The sequence below is a fragment of the Lepidochelys kempii genome, chromosome 1 (genome assembly GCF_965140285.1).
Source record: "Lepidochelys kempii isolate rLepKem1 chromosome 1, rLepKem1.hap1, whole genome shotgun sequence".
In the NCBI taxonomy this organism is placed as follows: Eukaryota; Metazoa; Chordata; order Testudines; family Cheloniidae; genus Lepidochelys; species Lepidochelys kempii.
In genome coordinates, this window is record NC_136380.1 from 303,268,467 (window position 1) to 303,292,579 (window position 24,113).

Consider the following 24,113-nt stretch of genomic DNA (forward strand, 5'->3'; position numbering starts at 1 on the left):
GAGAAGAGAAGACTGAGAGGGGACATGACAACAGTTTTCAAGTACATAAAAGGTTGTTACAAGGAGGAGGGAGAAAAGTTATTCTTCTTAACCTCGGAGGTCAGGACAAGAGGCAATGGCCTTAAATTGCAGCAAGGGTGGTTTAGGTTGGACATTAGGAAAAACTTCCTGTCAGGTGGTTGAGCACTGGAATAAATTGCCTAGGGAGGTTGTGGAATCTCCATCATTGGAGTTTTTAAGAGCAGGTTGGACAAACACCTGTCAGGGATGGTCTAGATAATACTTAGTCCTGCCTTGAGTGCAGGGGATTGGACTAGATGACCTCTCAAGGTCCCTTTCAGTTCTAGGATTACCTGACTTTGAGAAATCTAGATTTAGAACCAAGTACTAATCATGTTCTTTATAACAAGTTTAGCTGCTAACAGTTTCAACACATTAAAGTTTTGCTAAACCTAGTTGGGAATGCTTTAATCTGGATTTAAAGATCAAAATTCAGAACATCACATGCTAAAATTCTAAGAATAGTGAGATAGAATAATGGGAAATGTGTTTACTTAAAAATAACCACACATTAAAACATGAGTGTTGGATATAAGTACGGAAAGCAAGAATATGCTCTGCACTGAAGACTCAGATTGCCAGTTTCAGACAGAGTTTACAATCCTATCTTGTTAAACCACACAAAGATTTACCTGCAACACCATTCAATTCGACCTTCCCCTTCACAAGATTTTGTCCAGTGATTATCTGCAAGGTTTTTCATTGCCACAGCATATTCACAAAGAGTTTCCTCATCCTCACAGTGTTCACGCCAGATCTTGTCAAAGTCTCCCACTAAACAAAAACAAAAACAGTGTTAGCAGAATAATATATGTGTTTAATGTTTGTCACCAGAAAGTAGCATCTAGGTCTAAAGATTGTGAAGAAGACATTTAAAGCGTGAGCCAAGCATAAATTGATGCAGTGGTATCTCCCTAAGTCTAAAAGGCACCCTAAAAATATAACAAAATTGCTCCCATTCATATCAATAGAAGCATTAACGTATTAAATCTACTTATGACAACTTACATGTCAAGATGCTTAGCTATTTACTGCTAATCAAAGCCCACAAGGAAGAGGGATGATTAGAAGAACTGCATAATCTACCTTGAATAGCAATTTATTTTGGCGTCATGAGGGGGCAAAGCATTACCATTGCTTTCCCTCCCCCATTTGGCCTCTGATTGCAGCAGGTGTGGGTATACAGTAACTCCTCACTTAACGTTGTCCCAGTTAAAGTTGTTCCATTGTTACATTGCTGATCGATTAGGGAACATGCTTGTTCAAAGTTGTGCAATGCTCCCTTATACTGTCGTTTGGCAGCTGCCTGCTTTGTCCATTGATTGCAGGATTCTCTGGAAGAGCAGCCCCTCCTCACGGGGATTAGAACCAGGGGGCTGGCAGCCCACTCTCCCCAATCAGCTCCCCTAAATTCCCTGTAAGGTATGTGGCTCGGCAGCTGCCCAGCAGCAGTTTGGTTGGCCCTCCCCCCACTGCCCTGCTCTCTGCCTTGGAGCTGCTCCCGGGAGCTTTCTGCATTGCTGTCAGGAGGAGGCTTTCTGCATTGCTCCAGCTGGATAGCGTGGGATCATCATCATGTTCAGTTTTTGCAGGGAAGTGTTTACAGCTACTGCCCTGAATCTATTGTGTTTCCTCCCTCAGTCCATGCTGCCTTGTAGAGTGTGAGGCTACATAAACAATAGCATATTAACCCTTGAGGGCTCAGCTGAGTGCTAGTTCATCATTTAGCAGCAAGGCATTCCCTGGGAAATATTCCACCCTCTTACTCCACCATCTCAACCAAGCTTCACAATCGTCATTGCTGTGTACAGTATTAAACTGTTTGTTTAAAATTGTTTAAAACTTGTACTGTATATGTGTATAAGGTGTCTTGTCGAGCAAAAAAAATTCCCTGGAACCTAACCCCCCCATTTACATTATTTTTTATGGGGGGAAATTGGATTTGCTTAACATTGTTTTGCATAAAGTTGCATTTTTCAGGAACATATCTACAACGTTAAGTGAGGAGTTACTATACAAAAATTTGCTAACTTGCATAACTTAGAAATCTAAGGTAAGCATCTTAGCTCCTTGTTTACTCAGACTGCCTGTCCAAGTGTGGTTCAGGGATATTAAGCCAATTTCCTTTCCTTGGAAAGATTTCAGAAGGCATAAAATGCAGATATCAACAGAATAAGGCATATTTCCACTCTGGCATTTGCATTCTCTCATATGAGATGGCATTCATGCCGTAAGGCCAAGAAGCAGACCACATACAGTCTAAATCCAACAGAGAGACTGGGGAAACAGGACAAACAAAAAAAAGCTCTACCACAGATTTGTCTGTCTGCTTCGTGACTAGTACACGGCAGGAAAGTCACTCTGCCCCAATTAGTAAATTGGCTGGCTGATCAGAACACTCAAAAGCATATATATGGCACCTTTCATTCTCATTATTTCCCAAAAGCACTGAATTAAGAGGTGCGTGTGTGTTAAATTGTGTAGTTGGCAATAAAAGACATCAGCAGGTACAGACATCAGCCTGAGAGCATGCCTGAGTAGGATGAGACACAGAAGCACTCCCGATTTTTGGTACAACCTCTGTTCCTCCTGCTGGGTTTCCTTGGAAAAGGCATTTCATGCAGTACCAACATAGGACTGAACAGACACTGGAGGATAGAACGAGAAACTGTGTAAGGCTATGGCTACACTAGAGAGCTTACAGTGGTGCAGCAAGCTCTTTAGTGTAGCCCAGGGGTGGCCAACCTGTGGCTCTGGAGCCACATGTGGCTCTTCAGAAGTTAATACGGGGCTCCTTGTACAGGCACCGACTCTGGAGCTACAGGCGCCAACTTTCCAGTGTGCTGGGGGATATTCGCTGCTCAATCCCTGGTTCTACCACAGGCCCTGCACCCTCCTCTGAGCCTGCAGTGCCCTTGCTCCTCCTCCCCACCCCGAGCCTCCTGCACACCACGAAACAGCTAATTGGGAGGAGGCAGCACTGATCGGCGGAGCTGCCAGTGGGTGGGGGACCCTGGGAACGGGGTGGGGGAGCTGCTGACGTATTACTGTGGCTCTTTGGCAACGTACATTGGTAAATTCTGGCTCCTTCTCAGGCTCAGGTTGGCCATCCCAGGTGTAGCCGCTCTAAACTGATGGGAGCGAGCTCCCCGTCAGCTTAATTACTCCAGCCCTCGTAAACTACGTCGGTGGGAGAAGCTCTCCCGCTGACACAAAACGCTGTCCACACCGGCGCTTAAGTCAGCATAAGTTATGTAGCGCAGGGGGCTGGCTAATTCAAACCTATGAGTGACCTCATTTATGTCAACTTATGCTGTAGTGTAGCCATAGCCTAGATTTCTTTACCCTCCACTGTCTGGTAAGACACTAATACAACTCCTGTAATTTCTCTCTCCTGGTTAATGAAGCATGTTTGTGGCTATGCAAAACCAATTTAAGAAATACCAACCACTGATGAGTCCAAACTTGGATATAAATAAACTTGGTAGTTAATAAATTCTAACACAACCTTAACTGCGGTCTTGCAACTGTTTCACCACAATACTCTGAATCTTGCTAAGTTGGGCTCCTGTTAATAAGCCCCTCATGATAAATACAAGACTCCTGGACGAAGCTTATCTAAAAATTCCTGGTGCTTTGATTAGTTGCTCTAGTTTATTATTTGTTTACAGAGCATTCAGAAGTATGTTAGACACTTTATGCACAAACACAAGAAAGACAGTTCCTGCCCTGAAATGCTTACAGTCTAAGTAGAAACAGGACAACAAGATGAGTCAAAATTAAAAAAAAATAAGGGAATACAAGGAAAAAAAGATTACAAATAGAAGACGAGTTAGCTTTGTGGTACTACACTCAATTTTACTCTCTACCATTATCACTCATCACTGTCTTCTGATCACATTCCTAACTGCCATTATTTTCCTGACTAGTTAGCCTTGTCATACCTCTTTTTTCCCATATTTTAAGGTTTTAACCCTAGGCATTCCCCCACCCCTGCCCCCAACATTGTAATGATGCCTCTTCAAACCCTTTCCCAACTCTGAGCCCTCACCTACTCTTTTATTGGTGATCCTTTCACTTTCTCCCTCACCCGAAAAAACAACACTTGTCTAGAGTAGATGTAGAATGAATTCAAATGGAATAAATTAGGCAGCATCAGAGGAAGACTGAGCTGTGTTTGTGGTTTCCTTTAAGTGGCTGGCTCAAGGCAGCTGGGTCTGTGAAATTGCTGTTGCTGCCACCATTTCTTGGGGCTGTCAAAGCAGGACTAGCCTAACCACTTTCACCTGCCCCGGGAGCCCTCCTGCTGCTCCAGGGACTGGGCTTCCTTGTGTAAGCAGAGTCAAGATGAGCTCTACCCTGACAATTCTTCAACAACAATTCCCGCCCCCCCACCCCCACTGTTCCTGAGACATTCTTGTCAACTGCTGGAAATGGCCCACCTTGATTATTACTACAAAAGGTGTCCCGTCCCCTCCCGGCTCTCCTGCTGGTAATAGCTCACCTTACCTGATCACTCTCATTACAGTGTGTATGGTAACACCCATTGTTTCATGTTCTGTGTGTATATAAATCTCCCCACTGTATTTTCCACTGAATGCATTCAATCAAGTGAGCTGTAGCTCACGAAAGCTTATGCTCAAATAAATTTCTTAGTCTCTAAGGTGCCACAAGTACTCCTTTTCTTTTTGCAGATACAGACTAACACGGCTGCTATTCTGAAACTTCTGATTTTATGTAAGAATTCCTGATTTAATTCTAGGTTATTCTGGAACATCTCACTTAATCATTTTCCTGACATTGCAGGGGCTTCGGGCACTGGTTCATCTCAGTCCCTCCAGTTCTTGCCTGTGACACGTAATAGTCTAGTCTATGGGTTGTGATACTTTGGTCTAATTTTGGTTGTTGGATTTAGTGTACAGGTGCTGGATGATGATGGTGACCTGTGAAATACAGGAGGTGAGACTACCTGATCAGGCCGCTGTCTCTAAGAAAATCTAATAAACTTCTAACATGTTTTCTCCCACACAAAAAAGGAAAAATAAAATTAGATACAAAACACTTGCTTTCAAAAAGCAATATAAATAAAATAGAAAACGAGGAATGAACTTTATATATGCATAAACTTCAGTTATTTTATAACTTCATTTTGTATTAATGTAATCTTGTCCGTAAACTCTATTTCTGTTCCCCATCTGAACTGTTTATCTTAGATCAGTGGTTCTCAACCTTTCTAGACTACTGTATCCATTTCAGGAGTCTGATTAGTCTTGCGTACTGCAAGTTTCACCTCACTTAAAAAACTACTTGATTATAAAAGGAGTAATTGTGGCACCTTAGAGACTAAGAAATTTATTTGAGCATAAGCTTTCGTGAGCTACAGCTCACTTCATCGGATGCATTCAGTGGAAAATACAGTGGGGAGATTTATATATACACAGAACATGAAACCATGGGTGTTACCATATACACTGTAACCAGAGTGATCACTTAAGGTGAGCTATTACCAGCAGGAAAGTGGGGGAAGGGGGGAGAACCTTTTGTAGTGATAATCAAGGTGGGCCATTTCCAGCAGTTGACAAGAATGTCTCAGGAACAGCGGGGGGGGGGGGAATAAACATGGGGAAATAGTTTTACTTTGTGTAATGACCCATCCACTCCCAGTCTTTAGTCAAGCCTAAGTTAATTGTATCCAGTTTGCAAATTAATTCCAATTCAGCAGTCTCTCGTTGGAGTCTGTTGTTGATGTTTTTTTGTTGAAGAATTGCAACTTTTAGGTCTGTAATTGAGTGACCAAAGAGACTGAAGTGTTCTCCAACTGATTTTTGAATGTTATAATTCTTGATGTCTGACTTGTGTCCATTTATTCTTTTACGTAGAGACTGTCCAGTATGACCAATGTACATGACAGAGGGGCATTGCTGGCACATGATGGCATATATCACATTGGTAGATGTGCAGGTGAACGAGCCTCTGATAGTGTGGCTGATGTGATTAGGCCCTATGATGGTGTCCCCTGAATAGATATGTGGACACAGTTGGCAACGGGCTTTGTTGCAAGGATAGGTTCCTGGGTTAGTGGTTCTGTTGTGTGGTGTGTGGCTGCTGGTGAGTATTTGCTTCAGGTTGGGGGGCTGTCTGTAAGCAAGGACTGGCCTGTCTCCCAAGATCTGTGAGAGAGATGGGTTGTCCTTCAGGATAAGTTGTAGATCCTTGATGATGTGTTGGAGAGGTTTTAGTTGGGGGCTGAAGGTGATGGCTAGTGGCGTTCTGTTATTTTCTTTGTTGGGCCTGTCCTGTAGTAGGTGACTTCTGGGTACTCTTCTGGCTCTGTCAATCTGTTTCTTCACTTCAGCAGGTGGGTATTGTAGCTTTAAGAATGCTTGATAGAGGTCTTGTAGGTGTTTGTCTCTGTCTGAGGGGTTGGAGCAAATGCGGTTGTACCTTAGAGCTTGGCTGTAGACAATGGATCGTGTGGTGTGGTCTGGATGAAAGCTGGAGGCATACAGATAGGCATAGCAGTCTGTAGGTTTCCGGTGTAGGGTGGTGTTTATGTGACCATCACTTATTAGCACCATAGTGTTCAGGAAGTGGATCTCTTGTGTGGACTGGTCCAGGGGGCTTCCTTGAATAATATTTTCTCATGTCCCTTATATTAAACTCTGCACTTCAGAAAATCATTGCCTCCAGTTCATCTTTACTGTAGGGATTCCTTAATTTCATCATAGGGTGTCATGTACAGATGTGAGTGTTGTCTCCATCTCTCCCCTCCCATGCAATTTGAATCCTATTTGAGCATGGATTGCATTTAAAAAAAAAAAAAAAAAAGCTGTTCTATACCCCATTCCTCTCATAAAAGATATCACTCATGTAAGTGTCAGACCCGGGAGACTCTGATTTATAACGACCGCTCATAACATGAGTTTTACAAGCCTTTCAGGTCCCTGCAGCAGCTCTACTTTAAAAGAAAAAATTGTGTTTCTGTTTGGTTCCCTCTCTCCAGGGTTGTTAAAAATAACATTTTTCTAGTTCTGTATGTCCTGGAAGATTAATTCTTTAAGCAGTTACTTGTTTACCTGTCCTTGCAATTCTGTCACTGAATGCAAATACAACTGATGATCCAGGAGAGATTCCTTACAGCAGTATATTCTTGGATATGATGCAGAAGTCCAATCCCATGTATCTAGCTAAAATGCATTCCCCAGACTATGCTCTCCGTCCATATAAGCCTTGTTCATGGGCAAACTACGGCCTGCGGGCCGGATTCGGCCCCTCAGGTTTTTGGATCCAGCTCGCAGATTTGCCACACCCACCCCGCTCCCAGAAGCGGCCAGCACCACATCCCTGTGGCTCCTGGGGCGGGGCACTGCTTCTGCCTGTGGGTACCTCCCCCTGTCATAAATATAAAGGGAAGGGTAACCACCTTTCTGTATACAGTGCTATAAAATCCCTCCTGGCCAGAGGCAAAGTCATTTTACCTGTAAAGGGTTAAGAAGCTCAGGTAACCTGGCTGGCACCTGACCCAAAATGACCAATGAGGGGACAAGATACTTTCAAATCTGGAGGGGGGGGGGAAGGCTTTTGTCTATCTGTGTGATACCTTTGTGGGGAACAGATCAAGGATGCAAGCCCTCCAACTCCCGTACAGTTAGTAAGTAATCTAGCTAGAAAATTGTTTTGGCTTGTGAAATTCGCTGTGCTGGAGGAAATGTGTATTCCTGTTCTTGTGTCTTTTTGTAACTTAAGGTTTTGTCTGGAGGGATTCTCAATGTTTTGAATCTGACTTCCTGTAAGATTATCTTCCATTCTGATCTTACAGAGTTGTTCTCTTATCTGTTTTTGTTCTTCTAATAAAGTTCTGTTTTTTAAGAATCTGATCGGGTTTTTGGGGTTTTAAAAATCCAACGCTGGTTTGTGCTCGTCTTGTTTATTCTCAAGCCTCCACAGGAAAGGATATTTTGGGGAATTAGGAACTCCAAGTGGTCATTTCCCTGTTCTTTGTCTAAATCACTTGGTGGCAGCATACTGTTCAAGGACAAGACGAAATTTGTGCCTTGGGAAAGTTTTAACCTAAGCTAGTAAAAATAAGCTTAGGGGGTCTTCATGCGGGTCCCCACATCTGTACCCTAGAGTTCAGAGTGGGGAAGGAACCTGGACACCCCCGAAGCTCCCATTGGCCAGGAATGGGGAACTGCAGCCAATGGGAGCTTCAGAGGAGGTACCCACAGGCAAGTGCAGCGTGTGGTGCTCTCTGCCCCAACCCCTCCTCCAGGGGCGACAGAGACGTGGTGCCGGCCACTTCCCAGAACAGGGCCAGGGAGCCTGTCCTGACCCCAGTGCGTGCCACTGCCACCCCAAAGCTGCTCCAGGTAAGCGGCGCCTGGCCAGAGCCCGAACCCCTCCTGCATCCCACACCCCAACTCCCTGCCCTGAGCCCCCTGCCTGCACCTCAGCCCCCCAAGCCTCCTGCTGCACCCCACACCCCTCCTGCACCCCAATCCCCTTCCCCGAGCCCCCTCGTACATGCTGCACCCCTGCTCTGCCCCAACCCCTTGCCCTGAGCCCCTTCCTGCACACCGCACCCCATCCCCCACACCAACTCTCTGCCCGACATTCATGGCCCTGCAAGCAATTTTCCCCACCCAGATGTGGCCCTCAGCCAAAAAGTTTGCCCACCCCCGTTGTAAGAAATTTCATCAGGCGTTCTACTCTCAGAAGGTTCAAGTGTTGTAAACTGTAAACTAAAAAGTTAATCAACTTGAAATAAAGATAGTAAAAACTGATACTGAGACAATAACCTTTTAGAGACAGCACTGTAACATTACCCTATCTATTGAACACAAAACAGATCATTCAAATGCAAAAAGTCTGAAGTATACACGGAACATAACTTAAAAGAAATTGAAAGTAAGAAGTTGTCAGTAACAATTTTAGAGTGCCTTAAAGTCCTTTAAAAAGTACAAAACAAAACCAATAAATATCAATTTAATTACGAAAACACACTTAGTGATTTATTTCACTAGAAATATATTACTTATTCACCATTTTAGGCATGTTTTATGGAACAGAATACATTCCCTGCAAATCTCTAGATTTAAACAAAAAACACTGAATAATTACACCATCCACATAAAGTCAACTTCAAATCTTGAAAACACCAAGAATTTTCTTAACTTACGGTAAACCTCCTTTGTGCATAAAAGAAGATGCGAGTTGGGCAAAACTGAGGATGGCAACTCTGGTAAAGGTTTTGTTAGGGGAGTTTATTAAATTTTTGTTATATTAATGTTGCTGCCAGGATAGCTTTCTATCAACACTATGCCAATATTTATTTATGGAAGTATTTTTAAGAGTCTGCTATGGCAATCCAGAACTATAGACTGGGGTAGTACACATTTATTTCAATTTATATGTCATGTTACTAGCTTATACTTTTGTTTTAATTTTAGTAAAAGGGATGCAAACCATTGTAAAACAATGGTAAAAAAAAAAAGATTTGGATAGAATCTGGAGCAGCACTGTCCTCAAGAATCTCATCTATTTTTTTAAAAAAATCCATAAATGTCACTGAGAAATATAAAGTGACAATTAAGCTGATTCAGAACATAATGTGTGAGCTTTTCCCTGCTGCTCTTCACTATTTCGCAAAAAAATTCCTAAAACTGTGTATCTTTGCTGGTCCCAGAGAGAAAACTCAAACATAGCATGTTGCCTACTGCTACATTAAAAACATTTTTATGTTTCTACAAAGATGCTTATAGATACACCCCTTTAATTTTCCATTTTAAAGGAAAGCAACATCTATTAGTTGCGAGGATACAATGACACTGCTGGGAGATTCCAAATTTCAAAAGCCCAGCTATGGCAACATCCCATTTATACTGTAAAAGTTCTGCTTAGATTTTAACTAGAATATGTTGCAATCAGCAGACTAATTTTTAACATGCCTCAGTGTTCCACAAAAGGAACAGTTTAAGTGTTCGTAAAAATACCTCTGGTTCCTCACTGAAATAGTATATCAGTTTACACAACATGCTGAACAGCAATAAATGGGAACAAACATTGTCAACTAGGGCAGTGGTTCTCAGCTGGGGGACCTCAGACTACTATCTAAGGGGTCCACGAAAGGTTGTCATTACCATAGCACAGGGGTTTTCAACCTGTGGCCCGTGGACTCTTGGAGGTCCACAGGCTATGCCTAAGATTTCCAAAGGGATCCGCACACCTTCAGTAGAAATTTTTTTGAGGTCTGCATATGAAAGAAGGTGGGGAACCACTGAGCGAGGGCAATGTTAGGTTAAAAAATTCCTAGAAAAACTCAACATGACAAATTCCACTCTGTTCTTAAAGTCTGAGCGGACAACCCATTTTATTATTGTCTTAACTATCAAATCAGACTCTAGACTTCAGATACATCCACCTACTGTACCAACACCATTTTATACAATTTAAATTATTAAAATGGAATATATTCTTACATTATAGTCCACTAATTGACTCTCTCTCATCCTATCCCCATTATCAGAGAAATTTAACATACAACTTATCCAATTCTCTGCTGTAAGACTCTGGTATGCGATGATGGAAAAATACCCAGTGCTGCATTATGCAAAAAGTATGTCCTCTTGGTGCTACAGTACTTGAAAATGTGGCTGTGGCTAAGCAGAGAAAAAGTTAATTAAATTAGGAATGCTACCCACTATCTTATTCCACTTAAAACATTCAGCATGTTCAAAATTCTAGAAGTTTACTAATCATCTGCCTTCTTCTCACACAACATACTTCCTATTTCAATGGAGCTCAAACTATTTTGCAAGACTAGTTTGTCTAATTTTATATTTGTCCAAAACGGAATATAATTTAAGAATTATTTACATGAAAAGTAAGGGTAATTAGATATTGATTATTTTTCATAAGTGAAATAAGAATTTGCTTTACAAACTTTAACTTGCATTTTGTGATCTAATCTGAAAAAAGGATGACACCGCTAATAGTGACAACGAAATATAAGCAAACTTTCATTTAGCTATACATTCCTCTGTCTGTCAACACAAAACTCTTTTGAGGCTATGCAGTAAGTTATCCCATAAATTTCAGAAGAAAATTCATAGCTGATATGACCACATTAGTTAACTCCCTCACTTAAATTTGACGTAATATTTTATTTATTTTTAATTTGATCTTCATAGAAAGAAGAGCAAAAACTTCAGTATAACAGTTCTTTAAACATACAATTAGAGATGTAAAAGGTTAACCGGTAACCCATTAACCCCAGCGGTCGGAGTGCGCACCTAGGCCCAGCCAGAGTGACCCCAGCCTGAGCCGTGCCAGGCCCACCAGAGCTACCGCGGTACAGTTAAACGATTAAATATAATTTTAATTGTTTAACTGGTCAACTTTTTAAATTGCTATTTACATCCTTACATACAGTAGCTCTGCTACTACTAGAGCAATTCTAAAAACTTTGCACAGTTTATGTTATCCAAGGCCGATGCAAATTCTAGTTTATAATGTCTCATAATAGACTACTTATATAAGCTCAAATGGAAGATATTTTAATGAGTAGTCAGACTACTTTATGCTGGGCCTCCAAAGCATATTCAGCACACACTGCATTAATAAATGTACAGTACAGACCCAAGAATACAAAAGCAAATGACGGCACTTGTTAAACTGATATCATGCATCGACCTGCAATATCAGTTTTGGAAATTCTATATATGAAACAATACAAATATACCAAAAATACAAGTCTTGGAATAACTTTGTTATTTAAAAGTAATGCTTGAAAAGTACATAAAGGATCACATGACCACCTGTTGTCTATTTTTGGAGTCTTTAACAGGAGGTATGGGGGATTTTTTAGAATTGTTTGAATCACAGATATGTGCCTTTTTTTTAATCTCAATTTAGAATACATTTCTCTACCAAACATACTTTGACAGTTACAGATGTACTTTCCCTCCGTTTTCAAAGAGGGTTTTTTGTTTGATCACTTCCTTTTTTGTGCAGTTATATCTGTAATGCCACTGTTCAGGTTGGTAGAAACCCAATAATATAGTTTGTTATTTAACTTCTGCAAATCCAAAAAAAGGAGTACAAGCAAACCACATACAAACAAACAACTTGTTTCTTAGGAAAGCACCTTCCAGCTCTCAAACGTTTATTGTTGCAAGGTCAGTCACATTTTGGGGCTTATTTACATTAAATCATTACTAAAAAATTAAAGCCTTAATGAACTTCTGAATCTGATGACTATTATTGTTTGAAAATGGAACTGCTGGTATCTACAATTATTTCCCTCTTTCTAGTGTGAGATTTAAAAAAAAAGATGAATAGCACTGGCTCTATAATGATATTTAAATCTAAGTTTTTTAAAAGAATGTAGAAGCTGTAATGCTTATTAGACTGATGTTATATGTTAACTATAGAAAATTTAAGTGGCTTTGGTATTGGTGATCTCTACAGAGATTTTTCTTTCTTTTTAAAGAAAGTCAGACAGCCCAGTATTTTACTGCAATTTCCTGTTTTGCTTTTTTACCATGGTCAAATATCTTTTTAATTCTTCAAAGAGTATCTATGGGGAGTTTTTCAAATGCACTCAACTCCACTGGATTTAGATGGAAGTAAGGCACTTGTAAATTTCCCATCTAAACTATGTATAAAACCTGCTTGCCCATGGACAATGTTGCACAGAAGACACTTACTCAAGAAGCTTCACATGATTGTACTGCTACAAAAGGAACAATTCACTTAAAGAAGAGATCTGCCCCACAGTTATTTTTGGGAAGATAGGGAAAGAATGAGCTGCACTGCAAAAGTGATTTTTGGTTACGGTTGGGTTTTTGTTGTTTTTTTTGTGGTTGGTTGGTTGGTTGGGTCGGTTTTTTGGGGGGTGGGGGGTAGAGGAGAGATTCTAGCATGTACACATAACCCGTCCTTCCTGTTTGTAATTTTTTTTAAATTGTAAAATATACACTTTATATTCTTTGTCAAAGACTTAACATTGTTAAAAGAAATCCTTTTTAAAAAAATGGGGAAAATTTGTTTTTATTTTATTGTGAAGTCAGGTGACTGAAAACAGATAAACTGAAGCCCACTTCATCGGATGCATAGAATGGGACACATAGTAAGATTTATATATATATATATATATATATATATATATATATATATATATATATATATAGTGACAAAGCTCTGTCCTTCCCTCCGTGGATCCCACGTTTCCTGGCAGATTTCGCTAGCCTCAGAGACTCACTGTGACCCTGCACGTAACCCTTCTCTCTCTAGAGACAAGGGTCACAGTCTACTGAGCCATTTTCATCATAAGCCAGAGAGGGAGGTGAGGAGAAGTTATCTTTCCTTGCACCGTCTCTGTTGTCTCCCAGTCTCAGTGATTAATCAGGGGGCAAAGGTGGGGGGGTAGACCGGGCCCACCCTCTACTCCGGGCTCCAGCCCAGGGACCCTAATAGTATCAGTACCCTATGGTAGCTGACCTTTTAGAAACATTACATGTACAATTCCCTGGGCTACTTCCCCCACAGCAGCCCTCACTTCCTCAAGCTCCACTTCACCCTTACCTCAGGACCTCCTTCCTTGTGCCTATATGGTGTGTACTACTCAGCCTCTCCAAAAGCGCAACTTCTGCCCACAGCTCCTGACATGCACACCCAGCTGACTAACTGGGAGGTTTTTAACTAGTTTCAGCCAGCCCCTGATTGGCTTCAGGTGTCCCAATCAACCTAGCATTCTCCCTGCCTTCTGGAAAGTTCTTAATTGGCCCCAGATGTCTTAATTGACCTGGAGCAGCTTCCATTTCACTTTTTACCATTTCTGGTTAGCTAGGAGACACCATCCCTTTCTGGCAGAAAGACCTGGCCTTAGTTAATCATGCCTTCATCATCTTTCAGCTGGACTACAGCAATCCAATATACCTGGGGGTGAAACCTTCAGGTCTTAGGAAGCTCTAACCGATACAAAATACTGCAGTGCAGCTCCACAGCAACACAGGTTATCATAAGCAAATCACATTTGTCCCCTGCTCTCTATGCTGGCTTCCCATAGAATTATGAATCAAGTTCAAGGTCTTAGTTGTTATCTTCAAAGCACTTTCTGGCCTGGGCCCAGGATACCTAAAAGACCATTTAAAGGTCCAGGATAAAGATGCTGGTCAACAACTTTGCTCCTCTGGCATTGCTGAGAGTTCCATCATAAGAGTAAAGCTCATCTGGGAAGAAGACAGAATCTTCCCCACGTTAGTCCAAGACTATGGAATCAACTCCCCCAGGAACTAAGGACTATCATAAACCTCACCACTTTCACCTCCAAGTGAAAGGTGCATTTCTTTGACCTTGCCTTCTCAAATATAAACACAGAGCAACAGGTATATTGAACAACCACCACCCAACCATAGCGAGAAACTCCATTCCATGTTTCTCCCTCTGGTAAGAGGATGAGCCAACAACCAACATGTGACAGATGTGTAAGCACACTGCTTACTGCACTACTGCAAGGTGCTCAGATACTACAGTGAATAGCATGGTATTAAAACCTGAATACAACAAAATACATTCCTACTCTGAGGACCTAAGACAGTGGTTCTCAACCACGGGGTACTAAGAGGTCTTCCGGGGGGATACGCCACTCATCTGGGGGTTGCAGCACCCGGGGGTGGGGGGTGTCGAGAGATTGGTTTTGGGGGGGGTCACAAGTGTAGGGCTGGCATTAGGGGTGACAAGCAGGGCAACTGACCAGGGGCCCCACAAAGCTAAGTTACATGCTTCAGCCCCACGGCCTGGGTTTGGGCTTCAGACAAGGCTCAAAGTGAAAAACAGGCTCAAGTATCACACTGAAATGTAAGTACAATATTTATATTCCAATCAATGTATTTTATAATTATATGGTAAAAATAAGAAAGTAAGCAATTTTTCAGTAAGAGCGTACTATGACACTTCTGTATTTTTATGTTTGATTGTATAATCAAGTATGAGAGTAGCAGCCGTGTTAGTCTGTATTCACAAAAAGAAAAGGAGGCTCGTTCACCTGCACATCTACCAATGTGATATATGCCATCATGTGCCAGCAATGCCCCTCTGCCATGTACATTGGTCAAAATGGACAGTCTCTACGTAAAAGAATAAATGGACACAAATCAGACGTCAAGAATTATAACATTCAAAAACCAGTCGGAGAACACTTCAATCTCTTTGGTCACTCAATTACAGACCTAAAAGTTGCAATTCTTCAACAAAAAAACATCAACAACAGACTCCAACGAGAGACTGCTGAATTGGAATTAATTTGCAAACTGGATACAATTAACTTAGGCTTGACTAAAGACTGGGAGTGGATGGGTCATTACACAAAGTAAAACTATTTCCCCATGTTTATTCCCCCCCCCCCCCCCCCCCGCTGTTCCTGAGACATTCTTGTCAACTGCTGGAAATGGCCCACCTTGATTATCACTACAAAAGGTTCTCCCCCCTTCCCCCACTTTCCTGCTGGTAATAGCTCACCTTAAGTGATCACTCTGGTTACAGTGTATATGGTAACACCCATGGTTTCATGTTCTGTGTATATATAAATCTCCCCACTGTATTTTCCACTGAATGCATCCGATGAAGTGAGCTGTAGCTCACGAAAGCTTATGCTCAAATAAATTTCTTAGTCTCTAAGGTGCCACAATTACTCCTTTTATAATCAAGTAGTTTTTTAAGTGAGGTGAAACTTGCAGTACGCAAGACTAATCAGACTCCTGAAATGGATACAGTAGTCTAGAAAGGTTGAGAACCACTGATCTAAGATAAACAGTTCAGATGGGGAACAGAAATAGAGTTTACGGACAAGATTACATTAATACAAAATGAAGTTATAAAATAACTGAAGTTTATGCATATATAAAGTTCATTCCTCATTTTCTATTTTATTTATATTGCTTTTTGAAAGCAAGTGTTTTGTATCTAATTTTATTTTTCCTTTTTTGTGTGGGAGAAAACATGTTAGAAGTTTATTAGATTTTCTTAGAGACAGCGGCCTGATCAGGTAGTCTCACCTCCTGTATTTCACAGGTCACCATCATCATCCAGCACCTGTACACTAAATCCAACAACCAAAATTAGACCAAAGTATCACAACCCATAGACTAGACTATTACGTGTCACAGGCAAGAACTGGAGGGACTGAGATGAACCAGTGCCCGAAGCCCCTGCAATGTCAGAAAAATGATTAAGTGAGATAAACTCAGATAATCCTGGCAAATGATCCAACCCACACACTGCAGAAGGCAGCGAATATCTCACCAATCCAGGTCACTGCCAATTTGATCTATAGGGAAAATTCCTTTCTGATCCCATAAAGGTTAACGGGCAGGTCTTGAGCACATGAGCAAGAACCAGCCAGCCAAGCACCTGGCAGAAAATGCTTGGTGCCACCTCAAAGCCCTAGCCCTCCTCATCCCATCTCCAGCCATAGCCATCTCTGATGTTTCAGAAGAAGGAGATTTCATCTATCAGCCCTTTCATTTAATAACTTCAGAAAAACTGTCTACACTGTGCAGAAGTCACTGTGCAGAAGTGCATAAAAATAGTTTATTAAGAATTTAGGATAATTTGGTTGAAGTGTTTAACTACTGTTGATAGGATTCAACCATGTAACAACTGTTAAAAAGAGAATTTTAAATAAGATACTATCTAATATTAAAGTCATTTTAGACTGAAGCTATTTTAAGCTTTGTTTAATAATGAATCAGAAAATATGGTTCACAGATGTGTGGACAGGGATGCAGGGTAGTATAAATCACAAAGCAGACTATAACCATTTTTGCTTATCCATTTTTCTGCAAACAACATTTCCCTCTCATTTACCAACTAAAAGCCAAAGGCAAACCCAACACTTGCACTAGAAGTGGGTCAGATTGACCATGCCCTGAAAACAGAAAAGGGAAGTACTGGTGAAGAGATGCAAAGTAATGATCTGGAAATAAAATTAAAATGCATTTTTTGTGGTGAGCGTTTCAGAGCTACAGAAGAGAAACCACCATGGTTTCCAGTCTCATTTCCAGATTAAAGTGACAGGTTTTAACACATGAGCTAGGTAATGAGAGGTTGACATGTTGCCACAAAGAGAATTAAATAAATTAGAACTAATATGGTAAATCATCCTAGAGGTTAGTCACATTACAAATAAAATAGCCAAAATGTGGGTGATCTAACATGCAACAGTGCTGTTGAAGATGGGAGAAGCCTAGAAAACATGGAAATAAGCCAAGATGCAACTTTGAGGAAAGTGACTTCATAGAACAGTATCAACTTTTGAAAGAACTGCCTGGCTCTCCGGACGACCTGTTGTTAAATGAGCCTTTCTTCAGTTACGTTCATCCTATTAGACAAGATTATATTTTAACTAGGAACTGCACATTAAAACAAACATTGCTTTCACATTTAAACACAAACTTTTACAACTGGTTGAGACCTGCATTAGCCTGTAGTATTAAAGCGTGCCAATGTCATTTTTACACTGACTCATTCTTTAAAAAAAGAAAGTGGTGGACAATAAATCAAAGTGAGGTCAGTGATGCCAGCTGTAAGCAAGTCAGGTAAGGCATGAACTTGCCTTTTAAATTCACCCAATAGTCAGTAATTCCAGTAATGGTCTCAGTCACATCAGCACTGAAATCTGCTTATTAGAAATAAGTCTGTATAACTGCAAAAAATTTCATCTAAACACCTTGAGAAAGGTACTAATTCAATACTTTTCTCAGAACAAAGTAACTATTAAAATGGCAAGGACAGTATAAAAGTGCATTCTCTGAGAATCACCTGTATTATGTCAAGTAATTATACAGTTCTCTCTGAGGAAGTTGAGCATGCTCCCTTTTTCAGTGGTAGTTAACTACACATAGAACAGCGCCACTTGTGATTTCATATATTAAAAGTCAAGTACTGTTGGAAAGTCCATGAAACAGCAACTTTGGTGTGGCTTGCTAGATACCATTCAGATGAGATGGAAATTAGCTTTACAGAACAAGGCTTGACAAATGGAAGTAAAAAAAAATACAGAAAAAAAGCCTAGTCACTCTTAGATCTTAATGCCTTTATCAAAAAGATCAGCACCTTCATTATTACCTGCATAAAGCCAGCTGGGTGAACTGCCTTGTCTACCTGTTGGATGTACATGTTTAAGGATTTAACTTTTGCCTTGTTTTCTGAATGTTCCACACTTACATGACAACTGAAATGCTTCATTTATTTGGTAGTATGCCAGCCTTTTGCTTCTTTAGTAAGCTGCCATTTTGGATTTCATACAAAAATATACAGAAAAATGCATATACACAAAATGCATATTAAGAAGGCAATACAGAATTCTGAAAGCAAGCATTTTCAGGTACTGTAAGTTCAATAAGATGTTAAACTCTAGAGAGGGAGATTCCCAAGCATGTTTTTGAAAGGTTAGTTGCAGTGGAGAAGATAACTGAACAGAAGATAGTTTTTCACATTGAAGTTGAAATAATTAATAGTACTGAATCAGTACTACTGATAGCTAGTAACTCATGAGGATTACAACTGATTAGATTATAATGGGTAGAAAACTCCATGCTGTAGAAGTATGATTTGTTGAACAGTTTTGTTATTCCCCACTCCCACCCCAAAATACAAGACCCTGAAGTTCTCAGTAATGTGCAAGATGCAGTACATGAGGAAAAAAATCAAATAACTGTGCATTCTGAATAAGACCACCAGTATTAGTACCAGTAAATTATTCCCTACATATTCACTTGCCAGTGGCAAGCAAGAATCTTTTCCAGGGCAGAGGCAGGCTTACCCCGATTTCTGCAGAATTTAAGCTTTCATAAAAAAATTCATTTTATGACAATTAAAAATGCTAGCTAAGGGCTTTTCCACACAAGGGAAAAGGCCCAGAATAATTACTGCAGAATAGCTAGTGCTGAATGGATCAACCTAATCCACAAAAAGGCACTTATAGTGCAGAATAAGAGTGTCCACACAGGGAGTCAGTGCCAAATAACTATTGCACTTAAAATTCACAACCTAGCTATTTTACACGAACTTCCCCATGACATTTCTGTGTAGAAAAGCCCTAAGTGTGACCCAGCATTGTCTTTCTGAATCTGCAGACAGGCTGAAATAACAGAAAAGTGTGAACTGCCAAAAGCACAAGTCCTGGCAACAGAACACAATTTGAGCAGCTAAGCTGTATGTGTTGATAATGGTTCCTCAGCCTGGAAGATGAGAGAAATCCTTTCAAGCTTATGTGGCCACTATGCGTATGCCTACACTGTATCTGGGAATGAGCTTCCCAACCCCAGTTGACAGACTTACGGTAATGGGGCTCATGCTAGTGTACTAAAAATAGCTGTAGACACTGTAGCTTGGACTGGAGCTTGGGCTTTCAAGACTGAGGGGAATAGGTGTGGGCTTGAGAGCCCGAGTGCCAGCCTGAGCCTCAATGTCAAAGCAACATTCACACAGCTATTTTTACTCTGTAGACCCAGACAGAGAGGCTCACTCCCAGATGTGGTGTAGACATGCCCAGAAGGGCTGGAGTAACCAAGGCTCCTTGGTCTCCAGCATGAAAGAGCTGACAGATCTATCCAGTGGATAGCTAAGACCAAATCACATGCAAATTTGGGCTAGGAGGCAGAAGAAACATGTGTTCTTAGAATTTGGGGAGACTCCACACAGAGCAGCATAGTATCAGTTCTGCAGCAAGATGGCCTTCAAGCAGCCACGGACTAAGAGGCAGGAACTAGTTTGAAATGTAAAGCATTTTGAGACTTAACAATTAAAAATGCTATATAAGAGCTAAGTATTTATTATTATTATTAATTATTACAAGAACAGTTTCCATTCCATGAATATTTTTGTAAAAGATATATACTGTAGCTCAATCAGAAATTATGGCCCTGATGCACGGATTATTGGATGAAATAGTATGGCCTCTGTTTTGCAGGAGGTCAGACTAGAGGATAATAGTCCTTTTTGATATGAAGATCTATTAATCTCAACTTTACAGTTTGCCATATTTTAAATCTTCAAACTGGTATGTCTAATTTCTGGGGTGCTTCTGCTATCCCAATCCCACACAACAGCGTGCACACATTTGAGACTCTCATGGAGGAGGGTAAAGCAAGCATTCTTACCAATGACCTCCTGGATCATATGTCCAGGGCTACCGGTCAGGTGAGATAATATACTTCATAATGTAAAAGTTTGTTGGAGGAGCTCACTACAACATCAGCTATTAAGTCTTAGGATGAGTGGGACTGAGGATATGCAGATTAGACAGGTTATAATGCACTTGGTTATTGATATAAATTAAGTCTGTTTTTACATCACAGGGTATCATTTATCCATAAAAAGAACAGGAGTACTTGTGGCACCTTAGAGGCTAACAAATTTATTAGAGCACAAGCTTTCGTGGGCTACAGCCCACTTCATTGGATACACAGAATGGAACATATAGTAAGAATATATACACACACACATATATACATTATATATATATATATACACACACACAGAGAAAGTGGAAGTTGCCATAGGACTCCTATTGTCTGCACATCCCAAGGAAGAAGCTCAGAAATTTGAGCACTCCTCGGCCAGGAAAAGCAGCTTTGTGAGGGGGAGGAGGAGGAGGAGAGAGAGGAGACACGACAGGCCGCAGGACAAAGGGACACTTTGCCAGCCGTGAGCAGCCCAACGGGCAGCCGAGCGGGGCTCTGCAGGATGAAGTACCCTGGGCACGGAGGTGCACAAACACAACGCTCCAGCCTCTGAGCAGCGCCTACAGCTGCATGCAAAGGCTGCAGCTCCCCGCCCCCGTGTTTATTGGGGGGGGGGGGGGCCCGCCACGAAAAGAGGCGTGAAACCGAGACCCGGGCCCCCGCATTGGGGAAGGATCTAGCTCCCCCCCCCCCCCCCCCACACACACACACCCTTCCAGGCCCCAACTGCTAAACCTAGACGGAGCTCCCCAAGACTGGGCTCCGTGCAGGGGGCGGCTCCCCGGCCCGGCTCCACTCCCCTTCCCCCGGGCCCGGTGCAGGCGGCGGCTGCTTGGGCCCCACGGGCAGCTCTAACCGCCCACCCGCGGCCGCCGAGGGGCTCGGGGCGGGGGGCGGGCCCAGCCGTGCCCCGGCATTTACCTTCCCGGTACTTCCTGCGCAGCCGTCGGTGGACGCTCTTCACCACCCCGGAGAGCTTCTCCTGCTCCAGCTTCCTCTCCTGTTCCGGGGGCTGGGTCACGGCCACGGCAGCGGCGGCGACCCCGGGCCGCGGCTCGGGCTCCATGGTGTTACCGCGGCTCCTCCCCCTCCGTGCGCAGCCCGGCCGGGAGGCGAGAGTGCTCCGCTCTGTCTCTACGGCAGGTCAGAGCAAGCACTGGGCATGCGTGGTCATGTGATGTCCCGCCCTGCCTGCTGGGAAGTGTAGTCCTCAGTCATTGACAGCGCGGGGGCACTCACAAGCCAGGGCCGGAGGCGGAGCTGCCTGAGGCCAGCCTTGTCTGCAGTGTAGTGGTGTGCGGCCCAGGACATTAGAGAGACATGGTGGGTGAGATAATATTTTGTATTGGACCAACTTCTGTTGGTGAGAGAGGCAAGTTTCTGAGCCACACAGAGCTCTTCTTCAGGTCTGGGCCAGGTACTCCGAGGTCACAGCCAAATGCAAGGTGGACTAGATTGGTAGCACGTGTTGTATGGGATGGTTCAAGGTGAAGTGGCCCATTAACACCTTTGCAGTCATAGGACAAAAAGGGGGAGTTAATGGGCTACAGATTGTTGTAATAAGCCATAAATCCGATGTCTCTATTCAGTCCATTATTTTTTAGTGGCCAGCAGAGTTATGAATATAAGCTTCCAGGCTCATCATTTGAAAGTGTTGCGCAAGTTTCCTTTGAGGATGAGGCCTGATCAGCTATCAAGTGATTGCTTTGTGAAAAGTGTTCACACACAGGTGGTAGAGCTTTTGTCTTCTATTATTTTCTTGTGGGAGTTCATTGGCGAGCCTAGTGATTGTCTGGTTTCACCCACATAGTTGTTATTGGGGAAGTTAGTGCACTGGATGAGGTACACCACATGTTCTGATAGGCATGTGTAGGACCCATGGATCTTGAAAGGTGTGTTGTGGTCGGGGCAGGGGAGAGTGTTGATCATGGTAGCAGTGGAGATATGTCTGCAGGTTTTGCATCTATTGTTCTGGAGGGTCTGCTGTCACTTTGAGTTGGTGTGTCCTGGTCCATGGGGAGCTTGCTTCTTATGATCAGCTTGGAGAGGTTAGGGGGTTGAAGGGCAGAAGAGATGGTTCAGGTAAGATTTCTTTCACGGTGGGGTCTGTGATGCTGTATGGTTGAAAATGACCACTTGTATCAGTGTTGCTATCTGTTTATATAATCGCAACAAAATTTATACAAAGCGTATCTTTATACAAAGTTGAAAGGTTATGATTTGCTAAATATGATTATCCTGTTTATAAGCATATATTATCTATCATAGTGACAGGTTTCAGAGTGGTAGCCGTGTTAGTCTGTATCAGCAAAAAAAACAAGGAGCACAAGGGATGGAAATTGTTGAAATCATGGTGGAATTCCTCATCTGGACCCATGAAAAAGAAGCCCTTGAGGAATTCCACCATGATTTCAACTATTTCCATCCCACCATCAACCTCAGCCTAGACCAGTCCGCACAACAGATCCACTTCCTGGACACTACAGTGCTAATAAGTGATGGCCACATAAACACCACCCTATACCGGAAACCTACTGACCACTATACTTACCTACATGCTTCCAGCTTTCATCAAGACCACATGATCCATTTCTACAGCCAAGCTCTAAGATACAACCGCATTTGCTCCAATCCCTCAGACAGAGACAAACACCTACAAGATCTCTATCAAGCATTCTTAAAACTACAATACCCACTTGCTGAAGTGAAGAAATGGATTGACAGAGCCAGAAGAATATCCAGAAGTCACCTACTCCAGACAGGCCCAACAAAGAAAGTAACGGAATGCCACTAGCCGTCACCTTCAGCCCCCAGCTTAAACCTCTCCAGCGCATCATCAAGGATCTACAACCTATCCTGAAGGATGATCCCTCACTCTCACAGATCTTGGGAGACAGGCCAGTCCTCACTTACAGACAGCCCCCAACCTGAAGCAAATACTCACCGGCAACCACACACCAAAAACACTAACCTAGGAACCTATCCTTGCAACAAAGCCTGTTGCCAACTCTGTCCACATATATTTTCAAGGGACACCATCATAGGACCTAATCACATCAGCCACACCATAAGAGGCTCGTTCACCTGCACATCTACCAATGTGATATATGCCATCATGTACCAACAATGCCCCTCTGCCATGTACAGTGGCCAAACCGGACAATGTCTATGCAATAGAATAAATGGACACAAATCAGATGTCAAGAATTATAACATTCAAAAACCAGTCAGAGAGCACTTCAACCGCCCTGGTCACTCAATTTCTGATCTAAAAGTGGCTATTCTTCAACAAAAAGACTTCAAAAACAGACTCCAAGGAGAGACTGCTGAATTGAAATTAATTTGCAAATTGGATACAATTAACTTAGGCTTGAATAGAGACTGGAGTGGTTGAGTCATTACACAAAGTAAAACTATTTCCCCTTGTTTATTACCTCCCCCCCGCACTGTTCCTCAGACGTTCTTGTTAACTGCTGGAAATGGCCCACCTTGATTATCACTCCAAAAGGTTTTCTTCCCTCGCCTCCCCCCACTCTCCTGCTGGTAATAGCTCATCTTAAGTGATCACTCTCCTTACAGTGTGCATGATAAACACCCATTTTTTCATGTTCTGTGTGTATATAAATCTCCTCACTGTATTTTCCACTGAATGCATCCGATGAAGTGAGCTGTAGCTCACGAAAGCTTATGCTCAAATAAATTGGTTAGTCTCTAAGGTGCCACAAGTATTCCTTTTCTTTTTAGGATTAGTAAGAAACTCACATATGGTGAAATAGGTTTGCATTAACATCTCTCATTGGTTGTCTG

General features: G+C 42.1%; 1 protein-coding gene across 2 annotated transcripts in view; it reads right to left on the reverse strand.

Annotated features, from left to right (window-relative positions):
• The window catches only part of SAMTOR (S-adenosylmethionine sensor upstream of mTORC1), a 60,745-nt gene extending 39,294 nt beyond the window's left edge, over positions 1–21,451 (reverse strand). Inside the window, exons 1-3 of one of the 2 annotated variants that reach the window (XM_073328120.2) lie at positions 21,228–21,313; positions 15,107–15,188; positions 693–834 (exon numbers count right to left, since the gene is read on the reverse strand). In XM_073328120.2, the coding sequence (XP_073184221.1) occupies positions 693–763 (71 nt within the window). In that variant the 5' untranslated portion in view covers positions 764–834; positions 15,107–15,188; positions 21,228–21,313. Of the gene's footprint in view, positions 1–692; positions 835–15,106; positions 15,189–21,227 lie in introns of both variants that reach the window. The other variant, XM_073328119.2, reaches the window with a different exon arrangement.
• Between the last annotated feature and the right edge of the window lie 2,662 nt (positions 21,452–24,113).